A 20,209-nucleotide genomic window follows, 5' to 3' on the forward strand; every position below is an offset into this window, starting at 1 on the left:
ATGTTTTTAACCACTTGCAGGTAAGAATGAGTTCCCCGAGAGAGTCACCAATGGCTGGTCCTTCCATCAATCGTTACAGCTAATGACAAAGCACTCATTAGATCTGTCACCTGCCATAAAGATCATGTGCCCAGCTTTTTAGGGACTTGTGTGTGTTTGTTTTATTATTGAGATATGAGTGACATATAACATTGGAACTCACTTCAGGTACATGACACAATGATTTGATATTTGTGTACGTTGTGAAATGATGGCCACAATAGCTCTAGTTGACAATTGTTGCCACACGGAGCGTTTTTGATCCCAAATTATTACTCGTGTTTTTGATCCCAAGTTGCACAATCGTATTCGCTGACATTGATTAAGAACCCTGCAGGTACTGTGTTAACCACCTTACCTGGCCTAACCCGGTTGTTTCCACGTGGCACTCTGAGGTTAGAATGGTCGTGGCTTTTATCTTACAGAGACGGGCCCTGTGACATGGAGCGGTTGGCGACCTGCCTGTGAGTACACAGCTTTTATGGTGAATCCACGTTCAGGGGCTCCAACGCGGCATCACTAGCAAGAACTCAGTGGAGACGCAGTCAATACGCTGAGCCACGCGGTCTGGAGCACTTACGAGTAGCACATCTTCCCGCTCAACTTGCCAAGCGTCCGTGCTGACAAGAGAGAATCAGGTAAAGGACTGTGAATGTTTGACTCATTCTTTGGGGGGCACCACCACCCAGATCCTCCCTGCTTGTCAACTTTACTGCCGGTTGGACTTCCGTCCCAGGGAGTCATATGATTATTTTATGCTTTACAGGATACAGACAGTTAACCATCTGCATTTGGGCAAATAGGCGTTACTTTTAAGTAGGAAGTGGTAATTCAGCAATTTGCTTTTGGCCAATTCTGGTCTCTCACTGCATTTTTCTTAATGACCATTAGAAATTCCACCTTGTTGACAGAACCCCAGTGGTGGTGTGGGCGCCTGGAGGGAGCAGCAGTGAGCAGAGCGTAAGGGGACAGGTCTCAGTGGATCACAGACTAAGGTAAGCATGGCTGAGCCGCCTGCATGCCTTTCAAAAATACCTTAACTTCTTTGGTACCCTGTTCTAAGGAATATTAGACACGGAACTGTTTCACTCTTAGGAATTCCAGAACGCTTGGCATACTGACTGTGCCTACACTTAATTAAACACTCACTGGCACGGGTACACTGTCCTTACAGTTTTAGTAATAGCACTGTGCTCTCAAGAAGTTCCCTGTTCCTCTAAATGCACAGTGAGTGATTTTATTCTAATTGCCTCTCACCACAGCTTGCGTGATGGTTGGGCACTCCTTCTTCCTGTATTAAATATCTGCAGGCATTGATCTGGAGAGACACGCAATTCTTTGTTTAACGAAGTACACAAAAAGAGTTTGAAAAGCTACAAACTCAGCTAAGAAATGCTTTGGAGGCCATGCAAAAAGTGATGTATGCCGTGAAACATAAGACGCGGGCATCACGAATCCCTGGAGGTGGAGTGGGAAGGAGTTTGTAAGGGGAGCTGTGTATGAGAAATGGATGGGGTGGGGGTTTTTATGAGACTCAGTGCAATACAGGAACAGCTCTGATTACTGATACAAATGCCATAATAATTATGAAGTCAGTGTCTAATGATCTTTAGGAGCATCTGCTACAGATCCCTCCCCACATAGCCTAAGCACCGTGTTTTCCTGAAAATAAGACCTAGCCGGACAATCAGCTCTAATATGTCTTTTGGAGCAAAAATTAATATAAGACCCAGTCTTATTTTACTATAAGACCGGGTCTATAATATAATATAATATAATATAATATAATATAATATAATATAATATAATATAATATAATACCGGGTATAACATAATATAATATAATATAATATAATATAATATAATATAATATAATATAATATAATACCAGGTCTTATATTAATTTTTGCTCCAAAGACGCATTAGAGCTGGTGGTCCAGCTAGGTCTTATTTTCGGGGAAACACGGCAGGAGCAGAAAGGAGGTACTGGAGAGGTCGGCACTATAAAGAGATAAATGCAACATCTGAATGAAAGCTACTCTTGAAATGATTAAAGATATAATTTCTGTAAATAAAAGAGAAAATGTAAAAGCAAGTTTCTAGAGAGGCAAAAGGAACCAAAAGGTAAAAGAAAAAAAAAATCACAAACCTATATACAAATCACTGGAAAAAACCTTCTGACCTCTTTCTTAACCACTCTTATTCAAAAGCAGAAGGAAGCCAGCCTAGAGTTTCGGTCCACCGAGGTACATCTAAAAAAGGACAAAACACTGCAAGTCCAGTGATTTTGATGAATTGAGAAAACATGCATTTATACAACACAGACCATTGCAGTATGTGAGATTCTGGTATCAGTAGGAGGTTTTAAAATAAATACATGATTTAAGATCTTGTGGCAATTTTACAGTCCCTCAGGAAGATCCTCTGGGGACCAAGTGAATTACAATGGTGAGGGGTCAAGCGCCCCAGATGAGTGGCAGTCTTCCCATCTATAAAATGGGTATCGTGTCTACTGTAAAGGGGTTTTGTGAGGTCAAAGACATAAAGGATGGAAATCAGTGATCCCAATGGCCAGAATGTAATTGGAACTTAATTTCTAGCATGCACACACACGTATGTACACAGGCACATAACACAACACATAAAAACATACACACAACATACATGCACGTGGGTACACATGTATACATGCACACAAGACACACATGCATGTATGTACAAAACAAACTCTCGTACACATGCACACACACAGACCACACACCTGAACACACACAGGCAAACACACACAACACATGCCTATACACGTGCACACACAGGTACACGCATACACACAACACACACATTCTTTTTAGTTCTTGTTCCTTGGCTTTCAGGCCATTGCTATTTATGAAAATAAGCACAGATTTTAGATCTTCTGCTTTAATTTAATTTTAACCAGCTTTTAAACTAGTTATTCAATTTGTCAAAATTAAATTTCTGTTTTCCTTGCTGATAGTATTTCAGTAAATATTATTAATGTGTTCCACCTATTTAATTTCCTGGGTAGATTCTGCCCTTGGCCACATAGACAAACAAGTGAGCAGGTCTGGTTAGCCACGCCTCCTCCCTCTACAGCCACCTCCTCGCCCCTGTGTCTGTGGCCATCCCGGTCCTGTCCCCCCACACAGCCGGCCAATGGTTCCTCTCTCTGAGACGTGATTGGCAGTTAACTGGCACCAGCTAAGACGCTTGCTGCTACAGACTTACCCTAGATCCCACCTGTCCCTGGTCACCTGTGTGTGACCACAGCGCTCCCAAAGCATCAAAGTCCAAAGAGATGGTTTCTGCGAAGTAGAGGCCGGGGGAGGCCGCTGGCGATGAGGGTGGGTGTGCTGGGGGAGCACAGAGCGCTGCCTGGTGCTCTTAAGCGGGGTCCTGTGGTTATCGTCCTTCCCTTGGCTCGCTGGGCTGGTTCTGATTGTCAGGGCATGGATTATCCGTGTTCTTTTCATTTTTGAATGAATTCATCAATTAGCTGTTAGTTTCTGAGACATTGTCTTTTGGTCATGGCACCTAACAAAAATGGTACTAGGAAACCACGTTATTTTAGTGACTAAGAATGTAAGTTGACATTTTAAATACTATGTTAAAAATGTACTCTAATCGAGTAACATTAAGTTTTACTTAAAGTAACACTTTCTTCCCATTGTGTGGTGACATCTTCGAAACATTAACATTGAGAGGCAGAGTGTAAGTTACCACCAGCTGCGTACGTTGAACTTGGCGAGTTCAGCATATTTGCTTCTCATTGAAAAAGGTAGTGTATTTATATGGTTTCAAACTCAAAACGCAAGTCAGACAAAGGTCTAGCCTATTATTCTGTGCCTCTAAGAAAGGAAGGGAAGCCACTGCAAGGCAAATCTTTTGGTCAAAGTGGATTTCCAGCCTTGTCCACGATGATAAAACAGTTGGTCAGAAGTTACCTTGAGGTCCGCGTAATCTGTCTGACGCGATTTCTCAGTGATGGCGTCCTCTCCAAGTTGGAGATCGGCGTGGAGCCCCGCATGCTGCCTGCGGGCTGATGACCCACTTGCCTTGCTGGTACCCCTCGCACGCTCGCCGCCTCAGACAATGTGACACTGGAGAGAACGAGCTGGTGGGGTGAGCAGCGTGTGCCTGGCACTCACACTCGTCTCTGATCTGATGGATGAATGAGCATGTCCTCTAGGTCAGCTTTGCCCGTGTTCCCCAGAGAACACTGCCTCTCAGGGTCCCGGGGGTGAGGAACTTTGGGTTCCTTGAATGGGGCTGTGAAGCGCCATCCCCACTAACTGCCATGTAGATATCCGAAGGATGGTGCCCCTGGCGCCTGCCCAAACTTTCCTCACCCCAGAGCACTCTCTCCACCCCACTCTCCCTTCATTCGACTCTGAGCGCCCCTGCGACTCACATTTAAGTGCTGGTCTGTCCCAGTGATCTAGTCCCTTGATGCTAGAATTCCCTATGTAGCAACCGTCCCACACACTCGAATGTGCATTCGAATAAGGAGACTGAATGCCCCGGGCAGGGATGAAAGCAGACATCCAGAGGACCCAGGTCTCACCTACCATCAACGTGTGTTAGCGATTCAAAAGAGCCAGGCAAGCACTACGCACAGAGCAACACCCCTTTCCTGGAGAAGCCCTAAACCGTCCATCTCAGCTCGCTAAAAATGGGTTCTGGTGACAGCTTAAAAGGAGCCCCTAGACAGCGCATGTGAAAACATTGTCCTCGAGGCGCCCGGGTTCACCCACTCATCGCACAGGTGGAAGCTGCCTGTGTGCCCACTTCCTGTGCTCCTCTGGGGACCATGCCCCAACAGTCCAGAACCCCAGGTCTGTGTGCAGCAAGCCACCTGGGCACTCAGGCACAGTCTGCTTAAGGGCGTCATTCCGTGGAGACCCGGGGTGCTTTCCCCTAGTAACTGGTATTAGCAGGTTTCCCAGGAGGCTGGTCAAGGTTAAGGAGGGCAGGAAGGGAGTGTCCTGGCCCACTGTTAACCCTTTCCTTTATGAAGAGCTCTGGCTCCAGCGGATTTGGGGCCTGACTGCCCCGTTGCCCCTCATATTCCGTGAGGACTCCCCCACATGTGCTAACTCTCTCCTAAGGCAGCCGTGCCGTTCTCGGTAAGCTGTGTGGGCAAATCTGTCTCTGCATTCTCTACTCACTGGGCATATTCTTACCCTTCAGCGGGCGGGGGACGGGGGCTGTAAGCCTAGGCCCCCTTTCGAATGACAACCTTGCAAGTAGCAGATGACCTCATTCCTGCCAGCCCTTCAGTGTTTGAGGCTGCACAACTCCAGTTCTGACAGTCTCTTCCATGACCACGGCCACTGTGCGGCAGCTGCGTCCAGCCTGTCATTTCCCCAGTAATGTGTCATTGCTGTGTGACCCTGACCCGTGCACCTGCGGGGAACTCTGCCTCACCTCGTTCTAAACTCCATCATTATAACAATTTGGCCTGAAAAAAATTTTTAAATAAAGTTTATTGGGGTGACAATTGTTAGTAAAGTTACATAGACTTCAGGTGTACAATTCTGTGACACATCATCTATATATCACGTTGTGTGTTCACCACCCAAGTCAGTTCTCTTCCTGAAAATTAAACACGCATGTATTCTAACAGGCTATTTACTGAGCACCGTTCCAGTTTCCTATTTGCTTTTCTATAGCACTGTCTCAGTATTATACCAAATCACTGCAAACACAGCCGCTTGAGTAGCCCAGATGTAGCACCTCACATCCAGCCCTCACATCCACCTCACATGCAGCACCACGCCGCATGGATGTGGTGCCACCAGCCCCGAGTCCAGGAACTGGTGGGGCTGCACTCCTGCCGTTTCTAAAAGTGGATCTGTTTTCTCGCTCAGCCCCGCTGCTGCCAGGACTCAGCTTTAGGTGGTTGTAGGACCAAGAACCCCATTTGCTTGTTGGCTGTCAGCTGAGGCCCTTCCCAGCTCCCAGAGGCCACTCACACGGCTGGGTTGGTGGCCCTTTCTCCCACCTTTGCTCAGGCAGCTGAATACTAGAAAAGCAGGCGCTAAACTACAAAACCAAATTGAATAAAACAATATCTCTTGGTGTATCCTCATGTGATTTCCTCTTGGAGGCCTCAAAACTCTTCCTCCGAAGGACAGATTAGAACGGTTTGTTCTGCACATTCTCCTAAGACCAGCTGATTTGTACAAGCTTTAGGACACCCACCTATTTGAGAAACACAGTTTAGGAGACTTAAATCCCAAAGAAAAGCCAGTTACACTTCAGGAATCAGGTGCATTGAATGGATCTTACATGTGCTTTAATGACTGCAAAGTGAGCCTGGCACAAATGGGGGTGACGAGGGGTCGGAAAGAGGAGTCAACGTGCTGGGCAAGACTCCTGTTCCAGGGCTTACAACTGCCCATGTGTTTGCTGCTTCGCCAAGAAATGGACAATGACTGAGCCATCAACCTGCAACGGTCACCAACCACTGGTGGACGTTAGTATGTTTTACTTTCAGGTCATTAGCAAAGGGACAGAAATACCTATTTTAAAACCCCTCAGTGTCTTTACTGTCACAATTTTCATAACAGAAGGGCCACAGCTTGTTTCTCCAAAGAGCTGCAGTTGATTTGAGGCAATTTGCTTGAACAACATGTGCACAGGCTTCTTTACATGTTGTGGTGGAATCATCTGTCACACAATTTCCTTAAACAATTCACATGCTTTCTGTGGTGAAAACGGCGGTCTGGGGCAAGCTGAATCATTTCCAGTAACTGTTAGTGACTGGAGTCCACGTAAACTTGGCAACAATCCTTTGATTGAGAATGTTGATTCTTAACCACAATAGCACTGCTTTTGTCACTATCCAGATTTGTATGTTGTCTGTCCCCCGCAGGTATGTAATGCCATCCCTAAGCGATGGGGAATTTACACACTTGGGGTTATTGTGGTGTGCTCTGCCATTCTAATAAGAGATAAGAATGAATGAAAGGAAATTAAAATAATGCCTCATGAATAGACATAACTCAGACCAGTTTCTGAGCATCCAGCTCTTCTGCTGACCACTCACTACAACGCTGTTTCCGACACTGCTCTTCTGTCTTGTTTCTCTGCACACCCCATATGATTGTAAGCGTCATACCGCTCTGTACTGGCTTGTTTCCCTGACAGATTCCTGAATCTCAAGCTAACGTTTGGTTCAGCTTTGTAGCCTCAGTGCCCATCCTCAGTAGACGTTGCATAAACATTTGAACTGACTTAAATTTGAATTCAGAAAATGTTATATATTACAGTGTGGCCAAAGATATTTTCCTTAAATGAATGTTCAGCTGGGCCCCATATGCTGGGCCACCCCTCACAAGGTCTTCGTAAATTGTGGGTACAATCCATCATCAGACATAAGCTTACAAAACATTTTTTTTCCCCAGTCAATGGTTTGTTTTTTTTCATTTTCCTAAGTGTCTTTCAAAGAGCAGAAACTTTAAATCTGATCAAGCACAATTAATCAGTCTTTTCACAGTTCATGCTTTTTACGATTTATATAAGAAGACGTCCATTCCCAAGGTCACAAAGATCTTCTATATTTCTTCCAGAGGTGTTATGGTTTTAGCTCTCCTATTTAGATCTAAAACTCATTTTTTGCTTATGGTGTGAGGTTAGGGACGAGGACCGAGTCTATTTATACACGAATAGCGTTGTTCCAGCACCATTTACTGAAAAGACTGTTTTATCCAAATTGAACAGAGAGAAAGGACACAAGCTCTCACGTGTCTCTTCTCATAAGGGCCCTAATCCCATTCGCAAGGGGAGGCCCCTCCAAATGCTATCACACTGGGGATCAGGCTTCAGCAAAAGAATTTTGGGGAGACACAAACATTCCAGCTACTGTGGTCTGGAAATTTTTGTTTGGATGCTGGACATCATGAGTTTTACATGGCTGAGGGCTGGAGTTTGTTGCATTTCTTTAAATACTTTGGGCTTTGTTCTGGAATGTAGTTATATTATTGGGATCGAGTGGGTCATTCGAGAATCTCTCTCAAGCTTTGTTACAGCAGGTCTAGTGCAGTGTTTAACATAGGGTTCTGTTGGCCCCGTCCCTCCTGTGGTGGTACCCTTCTGAGGATGCTGTCTGATGCCCGCGGTACGGGAAGAGCTGCAGTCTGTCTGCGGGAGAGACCTACGCCCAGCCTGTGAGAGCTCTGAGAATGTTTCTACCCCTTGTTTCCGCAGACCCTTGTCCAGTCTTGTGTTTCTTCCTCTCAAGAACACCTCTCTGCAGGTATCCTAATTGCTAGGAGGGTAGCTCCCTCGCCTCTCACATCTTGCCCTACAATGTACAGGTGCTCTGGCCTCCTGGAACTCCAACCCCTGTATCTTAACTCAGAGAGATTGCTATGTCAGGTTATCCGCCGGCTCTGAGGTTGGAAACTGCTCCCGGTGTAAGCTGGGGGCTTCGCTGAGCTTGTAGCTGAGCTGACTTCACTTGTTCTCCTGTCAGGGACCATATGTCTGTCACCCAATGTCTGAACATTGTTATTTAATATATTGTATAGGTTTTTCTGGCTGTTTGCTGCAGTGGGGTACATTTGGTCTCTGCTAACCCGTCATGGCTGGAGGCGCAAGTCTTGCCATTATATTTTGATGGATGTGTTCTGTCTGAGAGTCTGATTGACCTGTGTGTCTCCACATGTGCCTTTGCCGCATGGGGGCTCTATATCACACTTCCTCTGCACGCTCTAAACACTCATCACAAGTGTACCCTGCAGGCGACTGCAAAGTGTGGAGGGGGTTCCTGCCTCCATCCAGTCATATCCAGAGCAGGGAGAGAGAGGCGGGCAATGACAGCTCCAGGCATCAGGACAGAAGGGGTTGAGGCCAACGGTCCATGACTGTGTGAACGACAAAGTGAGAACCAAGTCATACGAGAAGTATGTCGGGAGAACCCTTCAGGGTGAGCTTTCTGTCATGCCGACTCCTCCTCAGATATGGGGGATCAACACTGACTCTGCAGGGGACAACTGACCTGGCACAGTGTGATGGGAAAGTTTCCCCTTCTCCACCTGTGCTCCTGACGTCTGCATTTCTGTTGTTTCTCCCTCTTCTTGACCTTTCTAGACTAAGCGGCAAGGGGGCAGGATAGAGGAAGAGAGTGAATGAGATGGCAGACAGCACAGTTAACATGAATACCAGAGAACTGTAGGCGAGGAGCGCTTTCTCTCTGTCTCTGTCTCTCTGCCTCTGTCTCTCAGAAATAGTAAAGCAGAATTCTTCTTCCTTTCCTTACTGAGTTTGTTTCAAACGACAGGGTTCAGAGTCCCTCCCTCTAAGACTCCAGCTGCGTCCTCCACTCGTCTCCTGGTGAATTTCTTGAGCCCGGCCCCATGCATCCCCCCCCCCCGCCCGGCACTCCCAGTACGCCGCATGCTCAGCACATCCGTATGATATGATAGTGGCAAGTCGACCTGGCCGGGCCGGTCGCACCGTTTCACAAACACGCAATGCTCACGATTCCTTTTCAGCCAGAGCCGTGCTGGTCACCTCCTGCCAGCCCTCGGCCTGCAGTCTGCTCGTTCTCCAAGGACCCAGAGAGGGTCTGTGCACAGTGTCTCCTAACCGTGCCAGCCTTGACCTTCCTTGCCACTCTGGCTTCTGAGGATTATGATGTGTCTGCTTCAGTACATTAGTGGCTGTTAAATGGAGTGTACATTGGATATGCATATGTATAATGTATATACATTCCTACTGCCTTTCCAGGCCAGACAGTCTTATTCAGTGGACATGAGCGTGACCCTCACATTCAAGCTGAAAAAAATTTCTGCCAGCGATTCTCATGTGCCACATGGGTGGAAATCACTGAACTGCATTGTAAACTATCTGCAGGCTAGGACTATAAATTCAAGATATTTTGGACCTACCTTCACTAAGTTTTGTCCAGGAGAATCTTGCTGAATGTACTGAAGTTGAGTTTTGCAGGAAGATTTTTGTGCAACTCAGAATCTGTGGTGTTGCTGGTATCGCCCTTGTAGAAGCTGCAGGTAGGAGTCGGCCATGTCTGGTCGAGCCCTTCACTTGTGTCATCGTCTAGGACCACCTACAAGCTGCCAGGGTAGACCTGAGTGTCTGTCACAGAGACTATATGACCTGGCCCTTCGCAGAGAGGCTGCTGGGCCCTGTCCTCAGTGGATGTTTCCACGTAGGTCGGTGTGCAGACGGTGTGGACGGTGTGAAGATGGACCAGAGTGCTTTAAATGGGTGCTGAGAACACTTGTCTTCACTGCGCTGTTTTGCTTTCTTTCCTCCTCAGATTCGTCTTTGTCCTGTGACCTCTGCTGGTGAGCCAGGGGCTTGAAGTTCCTTCCCTTCTATACCAGGCACGGATTTCTGCCCAGGTCAAGTGTCATGATGAATGCGGTGAGCATCTATGTTATGTTGGCTGGGAGTATGAATTCGGTCCGTTGTGGATCCTTGAAAATTGCAGCCCCGCTAACTCTACCTTCATTCATTTTACAGGAACCAGAGAATTCCACCATCCCCTACTATTTTGGTGACTATGATCTTGAGTTGAGCAGTACTGTGGATTATTCTATGGATGCCTTAGTATGCAGTTTGCAGGAGATCAGGGACTTCTCCAGGCTGTTTTTGCCTATTGCATACTCCCTGATCTGTGTCTTTGGCCTCCTGGGCAATACTCTGGTGGTGATCACCTTCGCTTTCTATAAGAAAGCCAAGTCTATGACCGACGTGTACCTCCTGAACATGGCCGTGGCAGACATCCTGTTTGTCCTGACACTCCCCTTCTGGGGATTCCAGCACGCCACTGGCCAGTGGATTTTCAGCAACATCACGTGCAAATTGATGAAAGGCGTCTACGCCATCAACTTCCACTGTGGGATGCTGCTGCTGGCCTGCGTGAGCGTGGACCGTTACATCGCCATCGTGCAGGCCACCAAGTCCTTCCGCCTGCGGTCCAGGACCTTAGCGCACCACCGGGCCATCTGCCTGGCGGTGTGGGCCGTGTCCATCCTGATCTCCAGCCCCACATTCACCTTCAGCCAGAAGTACAGCATGCAGGGCAGAGACGTCTGCGAGCCCAGGTACAACCCAGACTCCGAGCCCGTCCACTGGAAGCTGCTGGTGCTGGGGCTGCAGCTACTCTTTGGGTTCTTTGTCCCGCTGGTGTTTATGATGTTTTGCTACCTGTTTATCGTCAAAACCTTAGTGCATGCCCAGAACTCTAAACGGCACAGAGCCATCCGTGTGATCATAGCAGTGGTACTTGTGTTCTTGGCTTGTCAGATCCCTCACAATGTGGTGCTGCTGGTGACCGCTGCCAAATTGGGCAAAGTGAACCGATCCTGCAACAGCGAGAAGGTGATGCGCTACACCGAGAACTTGACTGAGGTCTTGGCCTTCCTGCATTGCTGTCTCAACCCTGTGCTGTATGCATTTATCGGCCAGAAGTTCAGAAACTACTTTCTGAAGATCATGAAGGACCTGTGGTGCGTGAGAAGGACGCAGAAGGCCGCGGGCTTCTCCTGCTCCAAGCTGTACTCAGAAACCTTCATCTCCAGGCAGAACAGCGAGACTGTGGACAATGACAATGCATCCTCCTTCACTATGTGATGTGACCTGGGGCGTGCTGTGGACATGCTAGCAGACGTGACGCAGACATGCACACAAGGTAGAAACTCAGCAAAAGCCCCGAGTGCCCACGGGACTGGACTACACTGCTGTCAGGCTGCGGTGGTTGGCTGGGCTCTGAGAGGCAGCGTCTCCCAAATTTCCTTCCTCAGAAACACTCGGGGACTCTGTAGCCTCTTACAGCTGGCAGTCCCCAAAACAGACTTTGGGAAAGGCTGAATTAAAGGGAATTGTTTACAAACACGAACATTTTTAGAAATAGTCATAAAGCAGTTGTAGACTCCAATTTCTTGTGATCACAGCAGAAAGTCACATGGGTTGAAAAACCAACCAACCAACCAACCAACCAACCAACCAACCAACCAACCAACCAACCAAACAACAAATGAAAGCCCTTGTACAACTCATGTTAGGCAAAAGGTACACGTTTTATCCATCAAGAAGTTTACTATTGCTGCTTACAAGCAGCTCATGGGCTGCCTCAAGTTGTTGCTCGTCCGCTCTGATGTACTCGACAAGCATGAGATTACAAAAAGGCAGCAGTATTAGGGACAGTTGTCACATGGATAAGGCCCTTTGGGCTGTGATGGGCCATCGGGAAAGTGGAGTGTGATGTATCTCTCGGCAATGGGTAATGCTCTAAAACCCCGTCAGACTGAGCGATCTAGGAAGATAGGCTGCCGACAGCACACGTCCAGCACACAGACGGGCTGTTATCTGTTCAGCAAATCGTAGTGAAATTGGAGTTTCAGGTACAGCTGAAAAATGAGGTCTTCACAATTTCTTAAAAATATAATATTATTTCTTTTAAAAAAAGAACAAGGACACTTTATGGAGAAAATATAGCAAGAGTTTCTATCCCATGTCCCCGGCGGAGTGGCCGGTGTGAGGCTGGACGCTTGGCAGGGCCTGCTGCTGGCTCACAGAGCCAGAACCCTGCTGGCTTCTGCTGTGGGTTTTCAAGCGGTTTTACCTGCAGCCTGAGGAGAATCAGGAGTCAGATTTCAACAATTCTCTTCAACTTCATAGAACTCATGTTTGGAAGCCGTGTGTAAGTAGATGAACATTTAAGTGAGAAAATATGAGTGTGTATTACAAAAAGACAGATATGCACTAGGGAAATACTGACCTGAACTGCAGACACACTGACGTGTTTAATACTGACAGCCGTGCTCTTCAAAACTTTCTCTTGTTCTCATAAGCTTTAAGTAGGCCTCTACATGAAATCCAAAGTGATACCGTAGCGTTCCAAGTCTGTGAGTTTAAAACATGGTTTTGGCTTTGCAAACTCAAACTATGTGGAGTAGGAATTGCCTTCCAGCTTCAGTGTTCTGTCTGGGGGACTGGTGTTTGGGGAGTTCACATCCTTCAAACCTGCCAGTGGTTGACTCCAGGAATCAAGCACAGGAGATGTTACTCAGACGCTCCTTTCGTTGTGACTGATGCACGGATACAGTGATGTTTCTATCCTGGCACAGAAGCACTTGCTTACTTGGCATAACTAGGAAATAAGCTCTTCTGTATAATTTAAATCTTCAGCTAATTGAAGCTTACTCTTTGCAATAGCCCTTTTAAAGTTGCAGCCATCATGAATAAAAATGTTTCTAAAATGTACCATATATTTTATTTCATTAAATAGCATCTTTATTCCTCACCGCCTCAGGCGTCGGGTACGTCAGGCGCATCGATACCGGTTTGGGGCTGCCATGCGTTGACACCCTGGGACTCAGCTCTGTGGGCATTTGCTCCTACATTAAATGCCTCTGGATTGTTCTTTAACAATTCTTGCGTCTTTTCATCGATCTCCCCTTATCTTCTCTCACTGTCTGACTCTGGCTGCACCTCAAGTGTGTCTGCTGTTAGTCGCTCCTCCGGACTCTTTGCAAACATTATTTGGTTGTGTTTGGGGCAGCGGCCATCCTGTTGTTAATAAAGTAATGGTGTACAGATGCACACACTTATTTCAAACACACAGGCATGTGCTTGTGCATAATCACGTCGACTTGTCCCACCCAGAGACAATTTCTCCTGGTCCCTGCCAGAAAGAGTTGAGATGGTCTCAATCAGTTATTTCTGGATACATGAGATTTCACTATACACGTATATGAATCTGAACAGAGGTGGAAACTGAGGCACTGAAGTATCATCTTGCAAATTGCACACCTTGGTGACAGGCTCTTAAGTACTGCCGTGCAAAGTGCATGCTGATTTGCTTCTGGGGATGGACAGGCTAGTTTTTAAATGAGGTCAGGAGAGCACAATATTTTCAAATCCTTTTCAGATTTCTAACACTGAGTGCTGATTGCACAGACTCTGGCCTGAGTGAACACATGTATACACTCGCAGGACACAAGTGCATCCGTTTGCTGGAGCCACCATAACAAGGAGCTGGAAGTCCAAGGTCAAGGTGTGGGCACATGGGTTTCTCCCAAGGCCTGTCTCCTTGGCATGCAGACGGCCGCCTTTCACTGTGTCCTCACGTGGTTTTTCCCTCTGTGCTCCCACATTCCTGCTGTCTCTCTCTGTGTCCTCACGCCCTCTTCTTATGAGGACCCAGTCATACTGGACTCGGGCCCACGCTGAAGACCTCATTTTACCTTAACCACCTCTGTAAAGGTCTTGTCTCAATATGGTCACATTCTGAGGACTAGGGACTTAGAACTTCAACATAGGAATTGTGGGGGGGGGGGACACAATGCAGCCCATAAACACTAATTTTCTGAAGGTAGGACAACTCTTCATATTAAAATTTACTTCAAACACTTGAGAATTCACTTCCTGGTAGTTTCCTCCTCCCTGATAAATTGTGTTGCAAATTATCTTTCCCACATCAGTTTTTTCAGTTTTCTAGACTACGTTGTATCCCCATAGAATGAAGACGACAAAGGACACATGGTCTCAGGTCACACTGCAACTACCTGTTAACCTGTACAGCCACTGAGCTCCACCCAACACCCACTATTGTGGGTGTTACACTTCTTCTGAGAAAGTCTTCAGTGTCATGATGCCAGGGGCCAATCTGCTGTCCTTCTTCGTGCCCCGGGAGGGCTTCCCCCCCCCCCCCCGATGCCAAGTTTCTGCAGTGCAGTGGGCATTTCCCCAACCCTGGTGGCTTCCATACTCAATGCAGACACTGCCCTCTCTTCTAGGGGACCTCAGAACGGTGGGCAGCAGAAGTCTGCCATGGCGGGGTCCCCCGTTTGTACATCCAGGGCAGTCCTGGCTCCTGTCTCCAGGGTGGCCTCTTGTCATAATCCAATCCCTAGAGCACCACACAGCTTGCCTCCCAACTCTGGGAAGAACGGCGGCGGTTCATGTTCTGTCAGACTAGTCGCATCAGCAGCCCCCTTACCCCCACCCCAACCCCGAGAAGTGCATCTCCTCTGATGTGGTCTGCACGCTGTCTTGTGCTCAGGGATTTGACACATCGGGGAGGCTGTAGCATGCAGAGCTCAGAGTGACTGGCTGTGACTTACTTTCACATTCCGTGATTCAGGATGTATGCTGTAACACTCACTGCAAATGGCCAGATTGCAATCTGACGAGCTTCCTTGAGTTGCATTTGGCAGTATGATAATTTTCCTGATGTCTTATTAGGTAAACCCGTAAGAGGGCTAACGCAGGAGATGTAACTTTCTTATCCCTTGGTCTGTTTCTCTTGCCTCAGACTCCAGGTAGGCAATCCAGGATGGCCAGCAGCGTGCTGTTATCCTCAAGTCCAGGCTGTCCTCATGGTCCAAGGGGGCTGCTGTAGCTCCTGCCATCACATTTCCATTCTAGCAACAGGAGAAAAACGGGAAAGCAGGTGTCCTTTTCTTTCAGGGCACAACTTGACAGCTGTGGAAATCACGTCTCCCAATCTCTTGGCCTTAATGTAGTCGTGTGGCTAAACCAGGTGAAAGCAAGTCTAAGAAACGCCGACCGCCTGGCAGCGCTGTGTCCACATCCAGGCCATCACAGCGGACACTGTGACCCGATCAGTGTGTGGGAGGGGAGGGGGACTGCAGGGAAAGCAGGACTCACTTCAGAAAAAGAACGGAGGTTGTGAAAGTAAGGAAACGTTCAAGCTGCAGGAAAAGAATGCGCACAAGGGGGGTTTACAGGACGGTGACAGACGCTGGCTCAGAGCCCTGGGGGCGCCTGCGAGCGCCTCTCCTCCCGCGTTTCCGTGGTCACCAGTGTCCGGAGCCGGTCGGTCCGAGTGCTCAGGGCACTGCATCTGGAATTAGGGTCAGTATTTGAATAAGAAAGGCCATTTTCTGCCTCCATGTGTAACATTAACTGGATTCCTGAATTGGAGATGACGTTTCGGGACCCTTTCTCAGAACCTGTCACGTAAGCGGAGGAGGTTGCACGCTGCGCGTGGACACAGGCATTTCGGGGACGTGGACGGTCCTCACTTCACCACGAAGCGAGGCTGGGACGGTGAAGGGCGCAGCGACGGCCACTCGACGGGGCGCCGCCGCCCTCTGCTGGCCGGAGGCTGCGCGCAGGCACGGTCCCTGCGCAGCGTGCACTCTCTCCGGATGTCACCTTGCAAACTGGCATGTAGTGCAGACGCTTTAAATTAATAGGATCTTACACTATGGCTTCTAACAACGGGTATAAGCTCCTTAGAATAATTTTTTAAGTTTAAAAATCTTACTGCAAAATTGCTGCAATTCAGTTTTTTTTCTTATTGCCTTTAATATTCATTTAATAGTAGATTGGCTCCTTAATATTTTTCTTTTTTGCTCTGTGACTATCTATGTTTTGTTTGTGTGTGTGTTTGCTTGTATGTTTGTTTTGGTTATAGCATATTCATGTGTTTATGAATGTGTATATATATGCATATATATGATTTGGTAAATAAGATATCTATATGTATAGTAGGACAATTTTTAGGGTATAATAACCAATAAAGACAAGATTTTATTTTAAAAGATGAGACATAATCGCCTACTCACCAGAAATTATTCTAAAACTCTAAAATGAAGCAGTCTCATTTTTCTAGCTTTCTAAACTCCAGGTGCGTCTGAATTTGTTTTGCCCTAGTTATTAGGTCAACAGGAATAGGGTGAGTCCGCATTCATCAAGGATTGTACTGCATCTGGTCTGCATGGCATGCTGGGTGGGGGTGGGAGGGGTGCTCCGTCTGGAGATACCTGCCAAAGGCTGACAATGGCGCTCCATGTCCAGTCTCGGGAGCGTGTCCTTGCCTTTGGAAAAAGTGCTCTCAACAAGCTGTTCCTCAGCCGTGTACAGCACTGACTTCAAATGACTCCCACCCCACAGGAAGTGGCCACAGCTAAAGGTGAGGCTTGAGAGCCACCAGCAGTGTGCCCCCCCCCCCCCGCCCATGACCCAGCTTCTGGCCTCGCTCAGTAATCTGGGGAGCAGGGCTGTGGGGTCACCACCATGGAAATGGCCATGACCTCGTCAGCTGTTTCATCGGCAGTTTGCCCCTTCTATCGATTATTCTTAATCAGCCTATTTCTATGGTTGATTCTATGATGTCTCTGAGGACAGACAGCTGCCCCCCGCAGATCGGCTCTTCCCGGGCACACAGCCTCCTCTGGCATGTGACTCTGTTTTGCACAGATGCTGAGTGTAAGGGCACTGCATCATTTCTAGGTCTGGCCCACAAAGATGCCGAGCATGTGTTTCCTCACTTTTCCCAGTTAGCTGGAATGGAGCTGACCCCAGGTGACCTTAGACACCAGATGTTGCAAATAGCAGAATCTGCCTTAGTCTGAATTCCCATGGATTCTACTCCCCAGAGCTCCTAAATGAACAAGCAATTAAATTCTATTATGTTTCAGCCAGCCTACATTTTATTGTTGTTTCTCCACAATTGAGCCAGTCCAAGGGTTGCGGTCCCTCTGAACCTGACGGTTCTCCTACAGAGAGTCACCTTCCACTCCTGCAGGTTCTCCTACAGAGAGTCACCTTCCACCCCTGGGGTTCTCCTACAGAGAGTCACCTTCCACCCCTGCGGGTTCTCCTACAGAGAGGCACTTTCCACCCCTGCGGGTTCTCCTACAGAGAGTCACCTTCCACCCCTGCGGGTTCTCCTACAGAGAGGCACCTTCCACCCCTGCGGGTTCTCCTACAGAGAGTCACCTTCCACCCCTGCGGGTTCTCCTACAGAGAGTCACCTTCCACCCCTGCGGGTTCTCCTACAGAGAGTCACCTTCCACCCCTGCGGGTTCTCCTACAGAGAGTCACCTTCCACCCCTGCGGGTTCTCCTACAGAGAGGCACCTTCCACCCCTGCGGGTTCTCCTACAGAGAGTCACCTTCCACCCCTGCGGGTTCTCCTACTCTCTTCCACTCACCCATTCTGACTTCAGAGCCCGGGGTCAGGGGAGAGGCGACGCAGTGACAATCTGCGCAGCTCCACCAACTCCCACCCACGCAGAAGGTCCTCAGGCCCTGCCATCCAGGTGACCGGTCTCTGACAGGATTCCTTGATACACATTTCCTCCGGCCTATGGTTTCAGTGAAGAAGAGACTTAAAACTGAATTGTGACGACTCAGTGGCTACAAAACGGATTTGTGCAGCCCTGGGTGTGTTTTCCCGGGATCCTGTTGTGAGAGTTCTTCTTAGTCTCTGAGGACAGTAATAAGCGTTTTCTGATTTTCAAAGAGGCATTTCTCCACCTCGCACCCATTGGGATGGCTGCTTTGAAAACACACGAAGAAAAGCCCCAGAAAATAACAAGGGTTGGCGAGGATGTGGAAAATGGGAACCCTTGTGCCCTGTTGGTGGGTTTGTAAAGTGCTGCAGCTGCTGTGGAAAATATGGCGGTTCCTCAAACGAAAAGCTGCAATGTTACATGATCCAGCAAGGGCACTTCTGGTCACACACAGAAAAGTGTCGAAAGCAGGGTCTTGGGAAGATGTGTGTGCACCCCTGTTCACAACAGCATTATTCACAAAAGCAAGAGATGGAAGCGCCCCAAGTGTCCGTCGAGGGGTGAACGGACAACCAAACGTGCAACATCCGTACAATGGAGTGTCACTCAGCCTTAAACAGGAAGGAAATTCTGACACAGGCTACAACGTGGATAAACCCTGAGGACATTATGCTCAGTGAAATAAGCCAGAAGCAAAAGGACAAATACTCTACGATTCCACTTCTATGGGGGACCTGGAGTCCTGAAATTCACAGAGACAGAGAATAGTATGGCGGTGCCAGGGGCTGGGGGAGGGGCATGGGGAGGGCGCTCAGCGTGTAATGAGGGGGACTCAGGTGTGAGCCTGGGAGGGTGAAGAGTTCTGGAGGTGACGGTGGTGACGACTGCACAACAATGTGAATGTACACGATGCCACTGAGCCACACACTGAAAAACGGCTGAGACAGTCAGTTTTATGTTATGTACATTTTACCACAATTTAAAAAGAGGCATTTTGAGGATGACAATTGTTTGGGGGCTCCATGAACACTAGCAGTATGTTCCAGAAGCCTATGAGAGTCACATGACACATTTCACAGCCCCCAACCAAGCCCACAGGCTAACATGGAGTCCCTTTGTTATCCCGACCCCTAAATAAATCAAAACTGTTAACTGTTGGCTAAAATGATTATAAAAATATAGGAAAAAAATCTTTATCCAATAAATATGAAAATTATTATATTTTCATTTGCATTAGCATCTTTCTGGAAGATTCCTTAAGATACAATTTTAAGTTTGCCAATGGACTCACACTTTTAAAGTATATTTTTAAAAACAACCTATTAAATAAAGTTAACTTGTTAATTTTAAATCGGGTTAATTTGTTCATTTATTTATTATTTATTCCACATGCTTATTAAGCACCTACTGTGTACCAGGCCCTGGGCAAGTGCTGAGGATGCAGAATGGACACGGTTTCAGCTTGGAGGTGCTGGCGTGGGGTGAGGGCAGGCAGCCATGAGCTCCGCAGGACGGCCTGTGGTGGGGAGTGAGTGGCCACCATGCTGGGGTGTGGGGTGCTGGCAGCGAGGGTTCACGCTGCAGGCAGGTCAGGGGCTGGACCAGAAAAGGCAAGGAGGAATTCTCAAGACAAATGGGACTGGAACATTCCATGCAGGATGCCTGCACCTGGAAGCTGGTATATGCCAAGGAGGAGCCAGTGGCTGACTGGATTCTGGAAAGAGAAACGATGAGATTAGCAGTGTGAAAACAGCAATAGCATTTTCTGAACAGGAGAGAAATTTGTCACTCAAGCCGACATTTGGGCTCTTGGCTGCCCTTCCCAGATATCCCAGGATTCTGGCAATGCTGAGATTGACAGGACTCGCAGACAGCACTGCACCTGCTGTATTACAGGAAGTGAGCCATGGAGAAAAGAAACTAAAACTTGCTACTGACAGCAAAATACTGTGGTTCTGTGGCCCATCATTTACTGACTGCCCACACTTTCCTTTTGAGTCATTTCCTTACTCAGAGAAAATCATTTGGGGAAGAGTAAGAACCTCGTTGCTCCATCTCTTTAAAGAAGAAACCACGTGGGCACAGGACTGCCGGGAGTCCTTGATGATACTGATGGGACAGGGCGCCAAAGAC

At 47.8% G+C, this 20,209-nt stretch overlaps 1 protein-coding gene and 1 long non-coding RNA gene across 3 annotated transcripts; one reads left to right on the forward strand and one right to left on the reverse strand.

The window, feature by feature from the left end:
• Positions 1-522: 522 nt before the first annotated feature.
• LOC141571741 (uncharacterized) lies at positions 523-4,093 on the reverse strand. The gene is made up of 3 exons (XR_012496832.1): positions 3,286-4,093; positions 2,189-2,291; positions 523-659 (listed from the first exon to the last, which is right to left on the reverse strand). It is a non-coding gene; the product is annotated as an uncharacterized LOC141571741 (long non-coding RNA).
• CCR6 (C-C motif chemokine receptor 6) lies at positions 539-13,293 on the forward strand. 2 transcript variants are annotated; one of them, XM_019712413.2, is made up of 4 exons: positions 539-677; positions 951-1,034; positions 10,343-10,449; positions 10,549-13,293. In XM_019712413.2, the coding sequence occupies exons 3-4, from the start codon at positions 10,438-10,440 to the stop codon at positions 11,659-11,661; spliced, it is 1,125 nt and encodes a 374-aa protein (XP_019567972.1). In that variant the 5' UTR covers positions 539-677; positions 951-1,034; positions 10,343-10,437; the 3' UTR covers positions 11,662-13,293. The 2 variants fall into 2 exon arrangements, with proteins under 2 accessions (XP_019567972.1, XP_019567970.1); XM_019712411.2 differs by having other exon boundaries at positions 543-677; positions 931-1,034.
• Positions 13,294-20,209: the final 6,916 nt, after the last annotated feature.

This window comes from Rhinolophus sinicus, linkage group LG05 (genome assembly GCF_036562045.2).
Source record: "Rhinolophus sinicus isolate RSC01 linkage group LG05, ASM3656204v1, whole genome shotgun sequence".
Taxonomy (NCBI): domain Eukaryota; kingdom Metazoa; phylum Chordata; class Mammalia; order Chiroptera; family Rhinolophidae; genus Rhinolophus; species Rhinolophus sinicus.